General features: G+C 41.0%; 1 protein-coding gene across 2 annotated transcripts in view; it reads right to left on the reverse strand.

Annotated features, from left to right (window-relative positions):
- GAD2 (glutamate decarboxylase 2) overlaps window positions 1-23,669 on the reverse strand; it is an 88,139-nt gene that overhangs the window by 39,691 nt on the left and 24,779 nt on the right. For both annotated transcript variants that reach the window (XM_031652459.1, XM_009214120.4), the window contains one exon: window positions 16,972-17,051. In XM_031652459.1, coding sequence (XP_031508319.1) covers window positions 16,972-17,051 — 80 coding nt within the window. The remainder of the gene's footprint in view (window positions 1-16,971; window positions 17,052-23,669) is intronic.

Here is a 23,669-nt window from a genome sequence, read left to right on the forward strand (position 1 = left end):
TATTTTGGGTGATTTTTTGTGTATAATTCTAGTAATATTATTCTTTCCATTGACTTCCTCCAAAAGCATTTACTTAGCACACATACTATGACTATACAACAATGCAAGTGACGTGCAACTGAGACTCCAGTCATGATATGGTAAGGAGATATTTTCTTTTGTCTATGAAACCTCCTTACTGCTGCCCTTGAAGGGTAGGATTAGAGCTGACAGGGAGGTATATGACGAGGGAAACTGTATGGGTAAGAAGGTGTGCTGACCACCTCACACCACTCCTCCTTCTCCCCAAACTACTGTCCCTCTTCCCTAAAAGTATCTGTAGAGAAACAGAAAAAAGGATTATGATAAAAGGTTCAAGTTACCATGTAAGAAACCATGCTTGGCTACTCTAAATAAATAACTTTGGAGTCCAAGAGGAAATCAAGATGGCAATTACAGAACATTAAAAATTAATGACATGAGAATAAAACTTATAAAAACATGAGAAGCATCCTAAATCATTCTCAGAGGAAAATGTATGCCCTGAGTGCTTCTGAAATTAAATAACAGAGAATAAAAATAACTAAATTGATTAATCCAAAAAGCTGGGGAAACAACAAGTGTGGGCAGAAAGAAGAAATAATTTTTTTAGTGAATTAGAAAACTTAACAAAAAGTAAACGTAATAAATTCAAAAGATGGGACATTGAAAATATCAATAGATACACAAATATCTGATTAGTCCAATAAATAAAAGAGAGAAAATGTAACATTTGAAAGGAGAGAGATGTTATGAATAAAGAGATTTTAATATTTTTAAAGCATTCTATGTAAAGCTTTATAATAATCTTAAAGTTTTTGAGAAAATAAATAATTTTTCCCTCAGAAAGGTAAATTACAAGAATTGATTCAAGCATATAAAGAAATTTGAACAAAAAAACCCCAAAAACCTAATAACCAAGAAATAAGTGGGAGAAAAGTTGCCAAAAATCTGTCCCCGCCTCAAAATGCCAGGCCTGGATAGTAAATTTTAACAAGTTTACTAATAACATACAATACTCTTTAAACTCTTATAGAGAAGACAAAAGAAAGCTGCAGAATGAATTTTCTGAAGCTAGATAATTCTGAAAGCAAAACTTGTCAGAGATAGCCCAGAGAAACCTACAGACACATCTTACAAATATAGCTACAATAATCCTAAATATAATATTGGAATATATAATCCTGAAGGAAATTCAAGATTAGCATTGGATCAAGTGGGATTTGTTGCAAGAATGCAACGGTGTGTACTACTAGGAAATCCTTTTAGCACAACTCATCAATAGACCAAAGTTAGAAAATCATCTCAGTTAATGCCATCTCAATTAATGTCTAAAAGGCATTTTATGAAAGTGAACATCCATTCCAGAAGAGAAGGAAGTGGGTGAGGAGAAGGAGAAAGAGAAGAGGGTGGGAAGAGAAGAGATGAAACAAAAGAATTCTTGGTAAATTAAGAAGACACTTTTTTTTTTTTGAGACGGAGTCTCGCCTTGTCACCTAGGCTGGAGTGCATCCGCGCCATCTTGGCTCACTGCAAGCTCTGCTTCCCGGGTTCACACAATTCTCTTGCCTCAGCCTCTCGAGCAGCTGGGACTACAGGTGCCCACCACCACGCCCGGCTAATTTTTTGTATTTTTAGTAGAGATGGGGTTTCACCGTGTTAGCCAGGATGGTCTCGATCTCCTGACCTGGTGATCCACCCACCTCGGCCTCCCAAAGTGCTGGGATTACAGGCATGAGCCACTGTGCCTGGCTTAGAAGACACTTCCTTAACACGATTAAAAAAAAATCTACTTCAAACCAAGAGTCAACATCATATCTAAATGCAAAAGCCTAAATACATTTCCATTAAATTCGGGACAAGAACATTCTTCTTAAGAGATAGAAAATTCTAACTGACCAATAATGAATAAGGGAATTGAATCAGTAATCAAAAATCTCCCATCAAAGAAAAGCCAAGGACCTAATAGCTTCACTGGATAGTTCCTCCAAGATCAGGAGCAAGATAAAGATGCTCACTCTTGCCACTTCTATCCAACTTAGTATTGGAAGTCCTAGCCAGAGCAATTGGGTATGAAAAAGAAATGAAAGGCATTCAAATCAGAAAAGAATAAGCTAAATTGTCTCTATTTTTAGATGATGTGATCTTATACAGAGAAAACCAAAAACTTCACCAGAAAGTTGTTAGAACTATAAATGAATTCAGTAAAATTCCAAGATATGAAAATTAACACATAAAAATCAGTTGTGCTACCATACACTAGCAAAAAACTATCCAGAAAAGAAATCAAGAAAACAGTTTCATTTACATGCCATCAAAAAGAATAAAATACTTAGAAATAAATTTAACCATAAAGGTGAGAGATCAATACAATGAGACTATAAAACATTGATGAAAGAAATTGAAGAAACACACAAATAAATGGAAAGATATCTTACGTTGATGAATTGGAAGAGTCAATATTGTCAAAATGTCTATACTACCCAAAGCTATCTACATATTCAATTGAAATAACTGTCAAATTTTCAATGGCATTTTTCACAGAAATAGAAAAAACAATCTCAAAAATTCATATGGAAACACAACCATGAATAGCTAAAGTAATCTTGAAAAAGGAGAACAAAGCTGGAGACATCATGCTTCCTGATCTCAAATTATATTACAAAGCTATGGAATAAAAACAGTATGCACTGGAATAAAAACAGATACACAGACCAATGGAACAAAGAGAAAACCCAGAAATAAACCTAGGCGCAAGTGGTCTACTAATCATCAGCAAAGGTGCCATATATACGCAATGGGGAAAGGACAATCTTTTTGATAAATAGTGCCAGGAGAATCGGATATCCACATGCAACAAATTAAAATTCGATCCTTATGTTACGCCATACACAAAAATCAACTCAAAATGGATTGAAGACTTACCTAAGACCTGAAACTGTTACTAGAAGAAAACATAGGGGAAAACTTCCATGACATTGATCTTGGCAATGACTTTTTGGATGTGATACCAACAGCAGAGGTAATAAAAGCAAAAATAAACAAGTGTGACTATACAAAACTAAAGTTTCTGCACAGTAAAGGAAACAGTTAACAAAATGAAAAGGCATCCCATGGAATGGGAGTAAATATTTGCAACCTTATATCAGATAAAAGGTTATATCCAAAACATAAGGACCTCATACAACTCAATAGCAGAAACTCCCAAATAACCTAGTTTAAAAATAGACAAAGAATCTGAATAGACCTGTTTCCAAAGAAGACATATGTATATAAAAAGGTGCTAATCACTAATCATGACTAATTTTCAGGGAAATGCAAATCAAAACCACAACGAGATATCATCTCACATTTGTTAGGATGACTATTATAAAAAAGTCAAAAGATAACAAGTGCTGGAGAGGACACAGAGAAAAGAGAACCTTTATACATTGGTGTAGCCCTTATAGAAAACAGCATGAAAGTTCCTCATGAAAAAAAAAAAAAAAACTCGAAATTCCATATGATCCAGAAATCCCAGTTCTGGGTATGTATCCAAAGGAAATGAAATCAGTGTCTCAAAGAAAAAACCACACTTCCATGTTCACTGCAGCATTACTCACAATAGCCAAGATTTAGAAACAACCTATGTGTCTGTCAACAGGTAAACAGATAAAGAAAAATTACAATAAATATATAAATGGAATATTATTCAGTTATGAAAAAGAACTGTCACATGACAGGTTCTGTCATGTGAGAACATGGATGAAACTGGAGGACATCATGCTAAGTAAAATAAGCCAGACACAGAAAGACAAATAGTGCATAATGTCATTTATATATACAGAATCTAAAAAAGTCAAACTCATACAAATAGTAGATGGGTGATTAACAGGGTTTGAGGGTATTGGAACACCATTTGGCCAAAAAGAAAGAAAGGAAGGAAGGAAGAAATGAAGGAAGGAAGGAAGGAAGAAGAAAATATTACATACTTACCAAACACCATAGACCAAAATAAATTTCAGTTAAATCAACTATTTAAATAATAACACAAAGTTTCTAGGGGAAAACAAATGAATATTAACATGTTCTAAGAATGGAAAACATTTTCTAAAGACATTAAAGGTAAAAAATAAGTAATTGATGATCACTCTGACTACTATAAATTGAAACATTTAAAAAAATACAACTAATGAAATAAAAAAGCAGATGACACCTTTTAGAAAACATTTGCAACACACAGGACAAAAGAGAGCTTTGTTTTCTTTTTCTTTTTGAACTATAACTGATAAGTATAAAGTACTCAACTTTGCAAGGATAAATGCTTGAGGGGGATGGATACCCTATTCTCCATGACTTGCTTATTTCACGTTGCATGCCTGTGTCTGTCAAAACATCTCATGTACCCCATAAACATATATACCAACTATGACCCACAAAAAAAAAACAAATACTCAGCTTTGCTAATTATCAAAATGTAAATGAAAACATGAATAATAAAAAAGCTCCATCCATCAGATTGACACACATCACTTAAGGTTTTAATTCCTAGCATGAGTGAGGACATAGTGGGTAGGCACCCCTTTGTAGTACTGTGGGAGTGTAAACTGGCTGAGTCTTTTCTGAAGGCAACATGACAGCAAGTATCATAACTCAGCATAGACACAGTCCTGGGCTCAGAAATTCTACATCTGGGAAGTTTTTTTGGTTTCTTTTTTGGTTTTGTTTTTGAGACGGAATCTTGCTCTGTCGCCCACGCTGGAGTGCAGTGGCGTGATCTTGGCTCACTGCAACCTTTGCCTGTGGGGTTCAAGTGATTCTCCTGCCTCAGCCTCCCGAGTAGCTGGGAATACAGCCATGTGCCATCACACCTAGCCAATTTTTTATTTTTAGTAGAGACATGGCTTCACCATGTTGGTCAGGCTGGTCTCAAACTCCTGACATCAGGTGATCCGCCCACCTCGGCCCTCCAGAGTGCTGGGATTACGGGGGTGAGCCACTACACCCAGACGGAAGTTATTTTAAGAAAATAATACAAGGATATGTGCAAATATTTAGCTGCAATAATGTGTATAACAGCATTTTTTTTTTTTTTTTTTTTTTTTTTTTTGAGACGGAGTCTCACTCCGTCGCCCAGGCGGGAGTGCAGTGGCCGGATCTCAGCTCACTGCAAGCTCCGCCTCCCGGGTTCACGCCATTCTCCTGCCTCAGCCTCCCGAGTAGCTGGGACTACAGGTGCCCGCCACCTCGCCCGGCTAGTTTTTTGTATTTTTTAGTAGAGACGGGGTTTCACCGGGTTAGCCAGGATGGTCTCGATCTCCTGACCTCATGATCCGCCCGTCTCGGCCTCCCAAAGTGCTGGGATTACAGGCTTGAGCCACCGCGCCCGGCAACAGCATTTTTTAATAGTAAAAGTTTAAAACAACTTAATGTTCAACAACAGATTTGTTAAGGAATACAAATTCTAAACAGTAGATTATTAGTGAATGAGAATTGTGTGGAAGAATTTCTAAGGCACGCAAATTGTCCATAATATTTGTTATGTAAAAAACAAATTTCTAATCAGTAATTACTTATAGTTTCTTTTATGTTAAAATATATGTAAATATATTTTAAACTACATGCATCAAACATTATGAGAGACTATAGGTTCTTTTATTTGCTTATTTTTCTACAATGAATATGTGTGGCTTCTGGAATAGGAGAATTGTGTTGTCATTATTATTTTTAAAAAGCAGCCATCTCTTATATAACACAATATAAATTAACTCAAAATAGATCAGAGATCTAAATGTAAGAACTAAAACTATAAAACTCTTAGAAGAAAACATAGGACAAAACATTCATAACATTGGATTTGGCAATGATTTCTTGGATATCACACCAAAGGTTCAGGCAACAAAAGAAAAAAAATAGAAAACTCTGACTTCATGAACATTACAAACTTGTACAACAAAAGATACTATCAACAGAGTAAGAAGGAAACTCACAGAATGGGAGAAAATATTTGCAAATTATATATCTGATAAAGGATTAATATCTAGAATAAAGAAGTCCTAAAACTCAACAACAAAAATAACAAAATGAATCCAAAAGACCTGAGTAAACATTTCTCCAAAAAAAGCATACAAATGTCCACTAAGCACTAAGCACATGAAAAAAAATCCTCAACATCACTAATCATCAGGGAAATGCAAACAAAAACCACAGTGAAATACCACTGCATACCCATAAGGATGGCTGCTATGAAAAACAAGCAAACGAACCAAAAGTCCCAAAAATAACAAGTGTCGGTGAGGATGTGGAGAAATTGCAACTCTGGGCACTGCTGGCAGGAATGTAAAATGATATAACAGTTGCGGAAAAAAGTGTGATGGTTCCTCAACAGATTAAAGATAGAATTACCATGTGATCCAGCAATTCAACTGTTAGGTATCTACTCCAAAACAACTGAAAGCAGAGTCTCGAAGATGTAGTTTTTCACCCCATATTCATTGCAGCATTATTCCTATTAGTCAATGGCGGAAGTAACCCTGCGTAGTGGCTCCTGCCTGTAATCCCAGCACTTTGGGAGGCTGAGGTGGGTGGAACACCTGAGGTCAGGAGTTTGAGACCAGCCTAATTAATATGGTGAAACCCCGTCTCTACTAAAAATATAAAAATTAGCCAGCCATGGTGGTGTGCACCTGTAGGCCCAGCTACTCAAGAGGCTGAGGCAGGAGATTCGCTTGAACCTGGGAGGCAGAAGTTGCAGTGAGCCAACAGTGCACCATTGCACTCCAGCCTCGGTGACAGAGTGAGAATGTGTCTCAAAAAAAAAGGTGGAAGCAACGCAAGTATGCATAAATGGATGAACGGATAAACAAAATGTGATCTACACATACAACGGAATATTATTCAGCCTTAAAAAGGAAGGAAATTCTGACACATGCTACAACATGGATGAACCTTGAGAACATTGTGAAATAGACAAGTTACAAAAAGTTGAATCCTGTATGATTCTGTTCATGTAAGTGAAGTACCTGGAGTAGTAAAATTCGTAGAGACAGTGTAGTGGGCGTTTCCTGGGGATAGTAGGGAGGGTGTGGTGGGGAGTTAGTGTTAAATGAGCATGGAATTTCAGTTTTGCAACGTGACAAGAGTTCTGGAGATGAATATTGATGATGGCTGCACAATAATATGTGTATTTCATACCACTGAAATGCACACTTAAAAATGGCTCAGATCGGAAATTTTATGTTATGTGTATTTTATCATAATAAAAAAAAAGGAGCTCTGTTTAAACGCGTGAACACTAAGGGTTCTCTTCTGACTCCACACCCTGACTCTTCACTTACAAGCCATGGGACCTTAGACATATTCCCTGTGACAGGCTATGAAAGAAAACTTGCCATACTGTTTAAAACTGTGTGTGTGGAATCACTTCACAAACTATGTCAGCACCAGATAAATGTGAAAGAATATACTGTTTTGTGTCTCTAATTAAATGAATTAATTAGGTCAATTTTGTAAAGTGGCTAGAACTGTGCCTCTCAATCAGTGCCAGCTGTTATTATAGTCCTTCCTGAGACAGGGCAGAATGAAGTACACATAGGACTAGCATCCCTGAGTTCTCTGCATCCACACCCACAGGAAATACGCCACTCAGAGGGCTTCCCACAGTCCTGCTCAGGAATAATTTATTCGGTGTCTCTGTGAAGTCTAGCCTGCTACAATGTACTGAACAGCTCCCCAAGGACCTGAAAGAGTTAATTAGCGTCCCTAACCACCTTCAGGCACTGGCTACAATCCAGCTAATTTAATAAAAGAGTATAATGACCCCAGGTTATTTATACTTCGAATTGTTTAAATCAATTGTATGATACAGTGTGGTACTAAAAAGTGCAGGGAAGTGTAGTCTAACTGTAATTTATAAAGCTGGAGTGATAACGTTTAAAAGAAAGGCTAAAATGTATATAAAAGCACTAGTAGCTAATTTGTGGCATAAAAGCATTAATCAAAATGACTAACAGAATTCTTGTACTACATGGGAGCTAGGAAAGCTGGTGACTCTTGTAGTCCTCTGACACTAAGTATCATGCGTCTTGGTCAGATTTATTTTCTGTAAGGTTTTAAAACAAATTACGAGTAATTTAGATAATGTAAGGGGAGGCCTGAAGGGAGGAGAAAGAGAAGGAGAAATGGAAGAGAGCAGGGAGAACGAGTGGAAGAAGGTGCTAGTGCATATCAATTTGTTTTTTCTTTTTTTGAGGTGGAGTCGGCCGGGCTCGGTGGCGCACTCCTGTAATCCCAGAACTTTGGGAAGCTGAGGTTGGGTGGGGATATCACCTGACATCAGGAGTTCGAGACCAGCCTGGCCAACACAGTGAAACCCCGTCTCTACTAAAAAAAAAAAATACAAAAAAATTAGCCGGGCGTGGTGACAGGCACCTGTAATCCCAGCTACTCGGGAGGCGGAGGCAGGAGAATTACTTGAACCCAGGAGGTGGAAATTGCAGTGAGCCGAGATCGCGCCACTGTACTCCAGCCTGGGCAACAAGAGTAAGACTCCGTCTCAAAAAGTAAACAAATAAATAAAATAAAAATTACAATTAAAAAAAGAGACGTAAAAAAAGAGACGGAGTCTCCCTCTGTCTCCCAGGCTGGAGTGCAGTGGCACGATCTCAGCTCACTGCAAGCTCCACCTCCCGGGTTCAAGCTATTCTCCTGCCTCAGCCTCAGCCTCCCACCCAGCCGAGCCACCGCACCCAGCCGAGCATATTAATTTCTAAAAATACTTTTGAGTTCATACTGATAATAAATGAGAGAGAGCAAGGGGGTGGGGAGAGAGAACAAAAAGACAAAATCTCTTCTCTACAGTGGAATGAAAGGACTAATAAATACAGAAGAAATGACGGAGTTAGAAAATTACTGTTCTGTAACCATCACAACAATAATGCAGCGAAAAATCATCAGTAGATGCTAAACTAGTGGGTGAACATTTCAGAAGCAACGGGGTATTTATGTAGACACAAAGCATCCCCTGCAAGATACTTATTAACTGCAAAGGAGAAAATAGTCATTTCATAGTGGAGTGACCTGGCAGACACTGCCTTCACCAAAAAATCAAAGTTGATATTACTGATAATGGGACGAACCTCCAGATGAGATGCACTCAAGCAAGCCAAGCTTCACCTCCTGAAAGTCCTGAGCCAAATGCATCACTTGAATCTAATCATGGGAAAACAACCAGACGAATCCAAATCACCTGCAAACTAAATGGTCTCTACTCATCAAAAACATCAATGTCATGAGAGACAAAGGAAGGCAGAGGAAACGTTGCAGATTAAAGGTGACCAAAGAGACATGACGACTAAATGCCATGTGTGATCCCGGACTGGGAAAAAATAGCTATAATGGATACTATTGGGACAACTGAAGAAACGAATAAGTATGTACATTTAATAATAGTACTCTATCTACATCAGATTTCCTGATTTTCATAATTGGCCTGTGATTGTGTAAGTGAATATCCTTGTTTTTAGGAAACATACATTGAGATATTAAGTAAAACAGCCTGATGTCTGCAAGGAGCTTGCAAATGGTTCTCTCTCTCTCTCTCTATATATATATATAATATATATATAAATAATATAATTAATATATGTAATATTACACTCAATATGTAATATTGGGTTTATATACAGTTTATCTTGAGAGAAAGAGAAAGCAAATGTGTCAGATTGTTCATAACTGGTGAATCTGAGTATAAGGTATATGAGCATTCTTTTTACTATTCATGCAATTTTCCTTTAAATTTGAAATTATTTTAATAATACAATGTAAAAAAAAAAAAGTTGGACAAGCTAAGGTCTGAGCACATTTCCAACTCTAAGGGTGTCTGATTTGAAAGTCATTAGCAGCTTGTCAACACAGGCTAAGCCCAGGCTGGCCCCTCCCCTCCTTCCTCCCCACTCCTCCCCAGTCCTTCTTGCACCTGCCATCACACATCACGCTCCTATTGCTTTCTCCTCTGTGTTTCCTTCCAATTTTAGGATTTGAAATAATTTCAGAGTTTGTGTGAGCTTCTCAGGGGAAGATTCTACATAATTTTTAGCCAAAAGACTAGGAAACTCAACAAGGAAAATTAAACCTTTGCTATTTTTTCCTTCCTTTCTTCCTTCCTTCCTCCCTCCCTCCCTCTCTTCCTTCTTCTTTCTTTTATCCTTCCGTAATTCACATTTCCTCTCTAGCAGGTCCTCCACCTCATAGTGAAATGGGCAATAAGCCCATCTCCTTTAAACAACAAAGCCACAAGCCACCCTGGATTCAAAGCTACCCTCCAGCTTCAGCCCTGCCTCCTCCCCTTCACGACTCCACCTCCTGGATCTTGTCTGTATTAGTTCTCCCTTTTCTCATCTACCACTCACCCCAACCCACTGCAAATTGCCTTCTGCCCTCACCCCTCCACTGAAACTGCCCTTGCCATCAGCCACCTCCTCAGAAGTCATGCTGATGGGCAGTTGTTGGCCCTCATTTCACCTGTTGTAGCATTTGATCCTGCTGACCACTCCTTTCTCTGGAAACACTCTCATGGCCCTCGTGGCCCTGGTTTCTGATTCTCTGACAACTCTGGCCGCTCCTCCTCAATCTCCTTTGCAGGCTGCTCTTACTCTGTCTGTCCCTGAAGTGTGGATGATCCTGAGAGTTCCTTCCCAGGCTGCCTTCTGCACCGCCTCCCTAGTGTACCTCCTGAGCTCCAGGCCCATACTTCCACCTGCCTACCAGACACTCAAACTTGGGTGTCTCATAACCTCTTCAAACTCAGCATCTCCCAATCTGAACTGTTCACCTCAGACAGCGTCCTTTATCTCAGAGAATAGCACCGCCTGGACTTAGCTGGCAAGCCAGAAGCCTGACATTCATCCTTGCCTCCTGTCTCAACCTGCTCACCAATCAGCCAACACTTCCTATTCACTCCAGCACTCCCTCTCCATTGCTCTGCATCTGGTCAGCCCACAATTCACCATCTCCCATTCATATGACTACAGCATTTACAAACTTCCAGTCTCTCATCCCATTCACTCTGCATTTAAAATAATCTTTCTAACACAAAAATATGCTGTCGTTCCCCTGCTCAAAACCCTTCAGTGATGTCCCTTGTCTTTTAATGAGAAATCCAAATAGCTTAACATGGCTCATAAGGCCCACATGACAAGGACATTCTAACCAAGTCCTTTCTTCTTTTCAGTTCCTTGAACAAGCCAGGTTCTCTCTCACATCCATGGTTTAGAATAGGGGTCCCCCATCCCCGGGCCATGGACCAGTACTAATGGTGACCTGTTAGGAACTGGTCACATAGCAGGAGGTGAGCCCTGAGCCAGCATTCCCGCCTCAGCCCTGTCTCCTGTCAGATCAGTAGTGACATTAGATTCTCATAGGAGCAGGAACCCTACTGTGAACTGCAGATGTGAGGAATCTAGGTTGTGTGCTTCTTATGAGAATCGTAATGAATGTTTTGGGATGTCGAGGCGGGCAGATCACTTGAGGTCAGGAGTTCAAGACCAGCCTGGCCAACATGATGAAACCCCATCTCCACCAAAAATTCAAAAATTAGCCGGGCATGGTGGCGGGGGTCTGTAAACCCAACTACCCAGGAGACTGAGGCAGGAGAATCGCTGGAACCTGGGAGGCAGAGGCTGCAGTGAGCCAAGATCATGCCAGTGCACTCCAGCCTGGGTGACAGAGTGAGACTCCGTCTCAAAAAAATAAAAAAAAAAAAAGAAAAATAAAAAGAATCTAACTAATGCCTGATAATGATCTGAGGTGGAACAGTTTCATCCTGAAGTCATCTGCCACCCCCACCCCTCACAGCCCTGTCTGTGGAAAAATTGTCTTCCATGAGACCTGTCCCTGGTGCCAAAAAGGTTGAGGACCTGGTTTAGAATGTGCTATGGCATCTGCCTGGGACATTTTTGCCTCTTCTTTTTATCTGGATGACTTCCATAATCCTTCCGCTAGTTGCTGAACTGGATGGGAATCAGTAACAGCCAGTACTTTCTCTATCATGGTGCTTCCCCTCCTGTGCTCATCTCATGCTAGACTGGACTACGTCCACCATGTCTGCCATTATGTTCCAATCAAGGCCACTGCCTGCAGCCAAAAGATGGAGCTCACAGGGCTCCCACGTCCATCATATAGGAACTCCCCATTTTTCCAAATTATCTGTACAATAGAAATTTTCTCTCCTCTTCCCTTGACTGGATATTTGGGAAACATCTTTTTGCTCAGTGGCCCAAGCAGATTCTGAAATATAGCTCTGTTTTCCTTCACTAATGTTTATCTTCCTCTCTATATTAACACACTTTTCTTCTCTATTCTTAGCTATAGCTACACATCACAAATCTAGATTCCACTAATTCAAATTTTACAAATATGAATGACATGAATAAAAATTCATGAACCTCATCACTGAATATTCAACTTTTTGATAACAAGGAAAGAAAACCTCAAGCTATAACTTAGGAAATCATGTATTCACCTAACACATTTTCCTCTTTTGAATTTAATAAGTAATTTTTACAAAATAGAATATTCCTGTTTAGTTATAACACTTCACATCAAAATGAAAGCCACGAGAACTGAAGTTTTACATTACCTTATCTTACTCCATCTTTAAGAGTATATTTAATAAAATTAAAATGCTTAATTTTCAACTATAAAACAACCTAGTCCAAACAAATATTTACTATAACTTTGTTTGTTTGTTTTGTTTTAACTGAGAACCGTGTTTCACTTTGAACTGTCACCCAAAGTTAGCCCCTGTGACTGCTAATTAAGAAAGGGTTGGTGGGGCACAGTGGCTCATGCCTGTAATCCCAGCACTTTGGGAGGCTGAGGCGGGTGGATCACCTGAGGTCGGGAGTTCGAGACCAGCCTGACCAACATGGAGAAACCCCATCTCTACTAAAAATACAAAATTAGCTGGGCTTGGTGGTACATGCCTGTAATCCCAGCTACTCAGGAGTCTGAGACAGGAGAATCGCTTGAACCCGGGAGACAGAGGTTGCAGTGAGCCAAGGTTGTGCCATTGCACTCCAGCAGCCTGGGCAACAAGAGCAAGACTCCGTCTCAAAAAAAAAAAAAAAAAAAAAAAGAAGGGGAACCAGGTCAGGCATGGTGGCTCACGCCTGTAATCCCAGAACATTGGGAGGCCAAGGCGGGTGGATCACCTGAGGTCAGGAGTTCAAGACCAGCCTGGCCAACATGGTGACACAGTGAGACCCTGTCTCTACTAAAAATACAAAAATTAGCTGGGTGTGGGGGCACACGCCTGTAATTCCAGCTACTTGGGAGGCTGAGGGAGGAGACTCTCTTGAACCGGGGGGCAGAGGTTGTGGTGAGCTGAGATTGCGCCACTGCACTCTAAACTGGGTGACAGAGTGAGACCTTGTCTCAAAAAGAAAGAAAAAAAAAATGTACCTCACAGGATCTTCCTCCACATGCAGCATTGGGCTTATTGCTAGAAAGACACAGACTATTCTCTTTCACTGGGACATTTCTTTTCAGTTGTGAACCTTCAACTGTCTGTAGAACATGATAAAAGCCATCACCCAGCCACTGATAGACTCATGTGTGGTAGGAAAGGGTAACTACAAGACATGAAAGCCATAGAGAGCAGGCCCAGGCTTATGTTTTGGGAAGGCTGAATGAACTTTACAAAGCACATTGCGGGAAACAAGCACGAACGCTGTCACCTTGTCAGCCTTACATGATGTTCTGAACTGTACATCTGACTTTTACAAGGATGTGATAATAAAAAGAAAATGGCTGCCAAGAGTGTTTTAATTGATTCTGACCCCAATGGTGGCTACAAATGACTGTCCAAGGCTTTCTCCTCAGCTCCTGAGCCCAAACACTTCAATGTCACTTAGACCATTAGGGCCAGGCTCTCAGTCTTAAACTCATGTCACAGAGATGATGTGAATTATGAATATAGAGTCAAAGATGCCATCTACCTAATAGCACAGTTAAAAATTTTTTCCAACATACTCTCATACAGGGCTGCTAGGAGAACAAATTGATGAAATGTTTTGCCAGGCTAATGTGATGCATCCATTTCTTTAAAAACAGTCATAGGATTTTAATTAGTAAGAATACAAAGAAATTGTCATAAATGGAGAAGCCATGGACGCACAATGACGTTCACTGAAGGATACAAAGGTTATTTGTAACAGTAACATGAGAAATAGAAAGACTTATTAGCAGGGGACTGATATTTTGGACTTACCCCATTGTTGGATTGTTTTTAGCATTTTACGTTTGTCAATACATTGAATCTTCATAACAATCCTATGAAGCAGGTGTCATTACTTTTTTGTTTTTTCAGATAAAGAAACTGAAGCACAGAGAGGCATTTGCCCAGACTAGTGCTGGAGCTGAGATTGGAATTTAAATAATTCAGCTCCAAAGCCAGCTCTCTAAATGTACCGTAATGCTTTCTGACATAGTCACATCTAAAATCTTATACAGTTAACTGTGTTTGTGTTTGTAATTATGTGGAAAAATACTCATGTTATCATGTCTAGTTAGAAAAAGAAAGATGAGGCCGGGCGCAGTGGCTCCCGCCTGTAATCCCAGCACTTCGAGAGGCCGAGGCGGGCGGATCACGAGGTCAGGAGATCCAGACCATCCTGCCTAACACGGTGAAACCCTGTCTCTACTAAAAAATACAACAGCAACAACAACAAAAAAAAATTGCCGGTCACGGTGGCTGGCGCCTGTAGTCCCAGCCACTCGGAAGGCTGAAGCAGAATGGCGTGAACCCGGGAGGCGGAGCTTGCAGTGAGCTGCGATCACGCCACTGCACTCCAGCCTGGGCGATAAAGTGAGACTCCATCTTAAAAAAAAAAAAAAAGGCGGTGCAAATAAATGTCCTCCTTTCTCCTGCTGCAAACCTCCATGTGGATGTTTGGTGTCACTGCTGTTGGCAAGTGAACCTCAGTTTGGTTCGCTAACAGAGGTAAACATGGCTATTTTTAGAGCTTGCTTTCTTTTTTCTGTTCCTTTTTCTTTTTTTTCTTTTTCTTTTTTTGAGATGAAGTCTTGCTTTGTCGCCCAGGCTGGAGTGCAGAGACATGATCTTGGCTCACTGCAACCTCCGCCTCCTGGGTTCAAGGGATTCTCCTGTGTCAGCCTCCTGAGTAGCTAGGACCACAGGCGCACTCCAGCACGCCTGGCAAATTTTTGTATTTTTAGTAGAGACAGGGTTTCACCATGTTGGCCAGGCTGGTCTTGAACTCCTGACCTCAGGTTATCCACCCGCCTCAGCCTCCCAAAGTGCTGGGATTACAGATGTCAGCCACTACGCCCAGCGGGATTTTTAGAGCTTTCTGAATTCCACGTGAGCAACCGTATTTGCCATGGCTGCCCCTCCCCCATGCCTCTGCTAAGGCTTGGCTTCTGGACCCCACAAGGTGCTCATTCCTCCTTCTATGGCTTTCTCAGAGGCAAGTGAACAAGAGTAACTCCATCTTGAATAGGAGCTGGGGAAAATGAGGCTCAGACCTATTGGGCTGCATTCCCAGACGGTTAAGGCATTCTAAGTCACAGGATGAGATGGGAGGTCAGCACAAGATACAGGTCATAAAGACCTTGCCAAAACCCACCAAAACCAAGATGGCCCCAAGAGTGACTTCTGGTCATCCTCCTCACTGCTACACTCTCACCAGCACCATGACAGTTTACGAATGTCATGGCAATGTCAGGAAGGTACTCTATATGGTCTAAAAAGGGGAGACATGAATAATCCACCCCTGGTTTAGCATATCATCAAGAAATAACCATAAAAATGGGCAACCAGCAGCCTCCAGGCTGCTGTGTCTATGGAGTAGCCATTCTTTTAATCCTTTACTTCCCTAATAAACTTGCTTTCACTTTACTCTATGGACTCGCCCTGAATTCTTTCTTGCGCGAGATCTAAGAACCCTCTCTTGGGATGTGGATCGGGACCCCTTTCCTGTAACAGCTTTGCTGCTGGTATTCAATCTTCTGTACCTGCCCTTGCCTTTCCCTCCACTTGTCCAACTCACTCTTAATTTAAAAAAATCCAGCTCAATTCCTGCCTGTTGCATGAAGCTTTCGATGCCTTCTCAAAGTTCAAACATGTACTTCGTGCCATGCAGTTCAACCCTGTAACTATCTCCTTCTGACGACACCGCCTCTTCCCACCTAGCTCACATCCTGGCAGGGAACCAGGATCACGTATTATGCTTTTCTAGAGCCTAGTGACATGGTGGGCAATCAGTACACATCTGACTAATAAATACAAATAAATAAATAAATGGCCAATTAAGTGGCTTCCTTTAAATTTAATGAAAATTCTTAATAAAACTTTAGAGACTGAATCTAATTTTTAGTAGGTTTCAGGCCTATAGGCCAGTGATACTTTTCGTGGACATTCTAAAATCTCCCCCACAAAGCACCGTACTGAATCCCAGAGTCCCTATGAAGTTCAGGTGTCAATTAAGACAGGGATTTTCCCTGAGTCCTTTGGTTCCAGTTGTTGAGTTGCTGGTGCAATATTTACTTCCTGCTCCCTAAACTGCGCCCCCTCCTATAGTCACCCCATCAAGCTTACACAATCTATGGTGCCCAAAGTGATGACACCTCCATAAATCAGTGCTCAAAGTGCCTGCTGTTGCTAACGTGCCCAGGTGATGAATGTCTTTCTGCACTTTCTTGGTGTAGAATATTTTGATTGATTTAACACAGGTTTTGATTCAGTCAAGGGCTGTGGAAGGCTCCATGGCATCAAGGAACCACATCTGAGCAATAGAAGCAGGAGCCCATGTTAAAAAGAAACAAAGGCCGGCAGAGGCTGGGAGGGAGGTGGACTTGCTGCCCCACGGTCCTCTACTATTTTCAGACCAAAAGGCACTACTTATGTGAAATCTGCAAATTGCTCACCAACAAGAGTTGCCGATACACGCTTACCTCTCATCACATTTAATCAGAATCACGCTGTCTGTTCCAATCCCTAAGGCTGCAGCTCCCTTCTTGAGAGAAAAATGACTCTGTAAAAAATATATATATGTTTGCAATTAGTTCCATATAAAAACAAGATCCATTCCATTGGCTGTTTGTTTTCTGTTTTCCTTTTCTCCTTTTATTTCTAGTCTGTTCCTCCAAAGCCTGGGCTGCTGAGAGAAGATGTCATTCTTCACTTGTGCTTTTTTAAAAATTGTAGTGAAACAACCGGGTGTGGTGACTCACGCCTGTAATCCCAGCACTTTGGGAGGCTAAGGCGGGCAGATCACAAGGTCAGGAGTATGAGACCAGCCTGGCCAACATAGTGAAACCCTGTCGCTATAGGACAAAAAAAAAAAAAAAAAAAAAAATTAGCTGGGTGTGGTGGCAGGCGCCTGTAATTCCAACTACTCAGGATGCTGAGGCAGGAGAATCACTTGAACCCGGGAGACGGAGGTTGCAGTGAGCCAAGATCGCGCCATTGCACTCCAACCTGGGAGACAAGAGTGAAACTCCGTCTCAAAAAAAAAAAAAAAAAAAAAAAGAGTGGTGAAACAACATAACTTAAATGCCATCTTAACCATTTTTATTTATTTATTTTTATTTTTATTTTAAGTTCCAGGGTACATGTGCAGGATGTGCAGGTTTGTCACATAGGTAAACGTGTGCCATGATGGTTTGCTGCACCTATCACCCATCGCCTAGATATTAAGCCCAGCATGCATTAGCTATTTTTCCCAATGCTCTGCCTCCCCCCACACCCCCAACCCCAGCACTGACAGGCACCACTGTGCATTATTAACTTTTTTTGAGATGGAGTTTTGCTTTTGTCACTCAGGCTGGCGTGCAATGGTGCAATCTCAGCTCACTGCAACCCCTGCCTCCCGGGTTCCAGTGATTCTCCTGCCTCAGCCTCTCAAGTAGCTGGGTTTACAGGTGCCTGCCACCATGCCTGGCTAATTTTTGATATTTTTAGTAGAAATGGGGTTTCACCATGTTGGCCAGGCTGGTTTCAAACTCCTGACCTCAGGTGATCCACCTGCCTCGACCTCCCGAAGTGCTGGGATTACAGGCATGAGCCACCGCACCCAGCCTTATTAACCATTTTTAAGTGTATATTTCAGTGGCCTCAAGTATATTCACAGTGTTGTGCAAACTATCACCTCCATCGATCTTCAGAACTCTTTTCATCTTGCAAAACTAAAATTCCATGCCCATTAAACAACTCCTCATTCTCTCCACCCCCAGCCCCTGAAAACCACCATTCCGTTTTCTGTCTCTGAATTTAACTACTCTAAGTACCTCACATAAGTGGAACATACAGCATTTGACTTTTTGTGACTGGTTTATTTAACTTAGTATAATGTCCTCAAGGTTCACCCATGTTGTAACACGTGTGAGAATTTCCTTCCTTTTTAAGGGTAAATGACATTCTGTTATACGAACGTACCACATTTTGTTTAGCCATTCATCCATTTATAGAAACAGGCTGCTTCTACCTTTTGGCTATTGTGGAATAATGCTACTGTGACATATGGGGGTACAACTGCCTCTTCAAGACTCTGCTTTCAATTGCTTTGAGGAGATACCTACAAGTGGAATTGCTAGATCATACAACACTTCTATTTTTAACTTTTCGAGGAACATTCATATAGTGCTCCATCGTGGCTGTACCATTTTACATCCCCACTCTCAGTGGATGAGGTTTGCAGTTTCTCCACATCCTCACCAACCATCATAATTTCCTGTTTTTTGGTAATAGTCATCCTAATGAATGAGAGATGGCAACTCATTATGCTTCAGATTTGCATTTCCCTAATGATCAGTGATGTTGAACATCTTGTGCTTAGCATCATGTGCTTAGTGGCCATTTGTACATCTCCTCTGGAGAAATGTCTATTCAAGTGCTTTGCCCATTTTGAATAGCGTTGTTTATTTAGTATTTGTTATTTTTGGGATTTTTGAGGGATGCTAGAAAGATGCTGGAAAGATGCTGGAAATTGTAAATGGATCCGGTAACCTGATACACAGTAACTCTAAGCCAATTTTACATACAAGGCTTAAGAATACATCAACCACCCCCAGCAGCTATGTATTGTATGGCTCTCAGGCTTATATGTTACCAAGAAGTTACAGTCAGTTTCTCCCAGGTTCAGTGAAACTGAGTACACTCAGGTAGGAGGACAAGTGACCCTAAATCTAGCACTCTTTATTCCAGAGTTGCTGGAGGGGCTATTTGTTGCACAGGCAACTGCCAAGCCTGAGTCAGGCTTTGAAAAAGAGGCATCAATTGCTGGCTGGGGCAGAATGACTTGTCTGCGTGTACAGAACAGGCCACACTGCCAAGCCACCGAAAAGTCTTTGTGCCTTTGGTTATTGATTCCGAGTCGGATTGTGTGTCTCAATGGTTGCAATCACTGTGCCATTTGGATTGCTGAGAAAGGCTAACCTAAGCCCAGCTGTACTGCATCTGCCCATCAGCCTCTTACTATTAACTACAGATCATTAAGCTGTCCAAAAGGAGAGCTGCTTCCTCAATTTACATCTCCAAAGGCTGCTGACTGGAATTTTAAGTTACGGATCCTAAGAGGGTCCTTTCTCTTTGAATGCCCACTTTTGTACTCATCTGATTTCTCAAACACACAGTGCAGGAGCTCTTAACACACATATTTTAAGGGGGTATGTCTAATCACCAAGAAGAAATCACATTTAGAATAGCAGCAAATAATGATGACCAATCAAGGAGACCTGGAGCTGTGGAGTTTGACAAGCGCAGTGCAGCTAGAAGCAATGAGACAGGGCCATTAGCCTCCTTTTACAACCTCAGAATGACAAAGTGGACAGTCATTACCGAGATACCTGGGAACTAGAGGAGAAAGCTTAATTAGATCAAGGTTTGTAAAGATGCATGACCTCCCCTACCAAAAAAAAACAAAAACAAAAAAACAAAAAAGTGTTATTTTTTTGTGCATTTAGCAGAGCCCTGGGTGACCCTGAAGAGAAGGAGCTCAGAGGCAAGCTAAGTCTCTTACAGCCAGGAGGGAACAGAACAGAACAACCAGCTGCCCTGACTAAGTAAGTGCAAGCCACTCAAATTACCCTCTGTGAATGAGCTCTTAAGCACTAAACTGCAAAAAGGCGAATTGGGGATAAGTAAGAGATCTGGTGCACCTGGTCAATGGGAGGACGTATTCTTGTCTAGTCTTTAATGAGAAAGAATAGGGGTTCTTAAATGAGGAGCAATTACCCAGGATAATTGATCATGGTACCAAATGCTGCAGATTTAAAGAAAAACACATGCCCAAATAGAAAGCTTAAAGACGGGGAATAAAGGTGAGATGAGGCATGAAAAAGAAAATTACGTAGCAAACATCGAGTCTGTTTATATTTTGAGGAAAGGGAGCAGAGAAATAGCTTAATGTTATTCACAAATAGCCAGGGACCCATGGAGAGGAAGAAACTTGAGAGGAAAAAGCAATCTACCTAATGAGGGAGAAACAGTGAAGATAGCTTAAAGGGCACGTTTCTCTGGGCTGGCAAGGCCACATGTGGACAGTCATTTTTATTCCTTAGCACCACGTTGAATGGAACTACTTGTTGATGAACCAGAGTGTCTGAAGAACAACCACCTGCATTCTGAGAAGACTGGAAAGCAAGTGTTTAGAGAGAACCTAGAGGGTTCTCTGGAAACAAATATAAAAATTGAACCAGTGGCCGGGCGTGGCAGCTCACGCCTGTAATCCCAGCACTTTGGGAGGCTGAGGCCAACAATCATAATTTTCTGTTTTTTGATAATAGTCATCCTAATAAATGAGAGATGGCAACTCATGCTTTGGTGGGTGGATCACGAAGTCAGAAGATCGAGACCATCCTGGCTAACACGGTGAAACCCCGTCTGTACCAAAAATACAAAAAATTAGCCGGGCGTGGTGGTGGGCACCTGTCGGGAGGCTGAGGCAGGAGAATAGCATGAATAGGGAGGCAGAAGTTGCGGTGAGCTGAGATTGTGCCACTGCACTCCAGCCTGGGCGACACAGAGAGACTCCGTCTCAAAAAAGAAAAAAAAAAAAAAATGAACCAGTGATTCAACAGTTATCTGCAAGGCCAACAAGAATTGAGGGGAGATGTTTTAGCAAAGAATGCTGAGTTTGGCAACTACATCTGTCAGCAGCACATACTAGCAGACCACCCAGAGAAGTGAGGACACAAACTACACCTCAGAAGATAACATCATCAAAGGACCAAAAGGCCCTCTTCCCCTCAGCACAAGGAAGCTGTTTATAGAGTTTTCCAAAATACCTCAATACACTTCAGTTTTGGTACCTAAAGCCCCATATGTGTGTACCTCATGCATTGCATACCACATGCACACAAGAACTTGGAGAGAAAAGATATGCTCAGGACTAAGGAAACTCAATCTGAAACTGCTCAACTACATTGGAAACTGAACAACCTATTCCCCGGATGACTGGATACATAATGCAGAGGTAGAAGGCCAGAAAGATCAACACTTTATAGAACCAATATGAGAACAAAAGATACAACATACCAGGAATCTCTGGGACCATTTAAAGCAGTGGGTACAGAGAGTTTGCAAGCACTAAATGCCCACACAAAGAGAAAGCAGGAAGATCCTAAAATTATTTTTATAGCATCTAATTAAAAGAACTAGGAAACCAGAGCAAACACATTTCAAAGCTAGCAGAGGCAAGGAAATAACTAAGATCAAACCAGAACTAGAGATAGAACACAAAAACCCTCCAAAATCAGTGAGATCAGGAGCTGGTTTTTGAAAAGATCAACAAAGATTAGTGGACCATTATAGAGACTAATACAAGAAGAAAAGAGAGGAAAGAATCAAATGAAGTACATAACAAAAAGGAAATGATAAAGGGGATATCTGCTGAAGCCCACAGGAAATACAAGCTGCCATTAGGGGAGAATACTATAAAACACCAAAATAAAACTAGAAACCTAGAAGAAATGGATAAATTCCCTGGACACTTACACTCTCCCAAGACTACAAACCAGGAAGGGGTTGATCCCTGAATAGACCAATACAGCCTCTACAGAGGTGAGGCAATAATTAATATTCCACCAATCAAAAAAGTCCAGGATGGGCAGATTCCCACAGCCGCAGGCTACCAGAATTGCAAGGAGGAGTTGGTACATTCCTTCTGAAACTTCTTCAATCAATAGAAAAGAGGAATCCTCCTAACTCATTTACAGGGTAGCATCATCTAATGCAAAAGCCCAAGCAGAGATACAACAAAAAAAGAGAATTTTAGACCAATATCCCACAGTAGACCTTGATCAAAAATCATAATAAAATGCACTTGAGCTAGTCGGCATCAAAGCTTGCCACCACCCAGTCAGCAAGGCTATGCCTGGGATGCAAGGCTACTACAGTTCCAAGCATCACATAAAATCAATACGATATGATCCAGCATATACAAAGCCGGATAAAGAGATAAAAGAAACCATGTAGTTATCTCAATGGAATGCAGAAAGGGCTTTGACGAGAATTCAACTGATCGTTCATTACTAAAACCTTCAAAATAAAATTCCCGGAGGTATTGATGGGACAGTATCTCAAAATGTCAAAAGGTATTTGCATTGAGCCTCACAGTAATATCATACTGAATGGAGAAACTAGAAGCATTCCAGAGCCCCAAGCAAGACAGGGATGCCTCTCTCACCCTCCCCTGGCTGTGAGTGTTGGAGTTCTACTGGCTAGAGCTGCGATGGGCAAGAGAGAAATCAAGGGCATTTCAGTTAGGAAAAGAAGTCAGGTAGCCCTGTTGCAAGGATGCCATATTATTGATTGTATATATTTAGAAACCCCATTGTCTCAGCCCAAAGATCCTCACTCCAAGCCCAACCAAGCAACCAGCCAAAGTCCTCAGGATACAATCATTATGCAAAATCCTGACATTCTTATACACCAGTAGCTTATGACCGAGAGAATGAATCATGAATGAACTTCCATTCACAATAGCTTCAAGAGAATAAAATACCTAGATCCAGCTTACAAAGGGATGTAAGGACCTCTTCAAGGAGAACTATAAACCCTGCTCCAGTGAATAAAAGAGGACCTAAAACAAATGGAAGACATACCATGCTCCTTGGATAGGAGAAAATCAATATTATGAGAAACACATGCCAAGGTAATTTCTTGATTCAATGCCATTTTACATTAAGCTACCAATGATTTTCTTCACAGAATTGGAAAAAAACTGCTTTAAAGTTCATATGGAACCAAAAAGAGACCCCATTCTAGAATCCTAAGCCAAAGGGAACAGAAACTGGAAGCGTCAGCATGCCTGACTGAAACTATCTACCGGGCTACAGCCAAAGAGCAGCAAAGGTACTGGTACCAAAACAGAGATATGAATAATGGAACAGAACAGGAAGCCCTCAAATGACACCACCATCTGGCCACATCTGATCTTTGGCAAAGGCTACAATAAAGAAACAAAATGGCAGAAAGGACCCTAACCCCAGCAAGTGCACAGGAGAATTGGCACAACCATAGAAATCAGAAGCTGGGAAACTGGATCCCTTTCCCTTTATCCCTTACAAAGAAATTTAATTCAAAGATGGATTAGAAGACTTAGTGACAGGACTAAAGCCTAGAAAACCTAGAGTAATACCATTTCAGGACA

This window comes from Papio anubis, chromosome 11 (assembly GCF_008728515.1).
Source record: "Papio anubis isolate 15944 chromosome 11, Panubis1.0, whole genome shotgun sequence".
Classification (NCBI taxonomy): domain Eukaryota; kingdom Metazoa; phylum Chordata; class Mammalia; order Primates; family Cercopithecidae; genus Papio; species Papio anubis.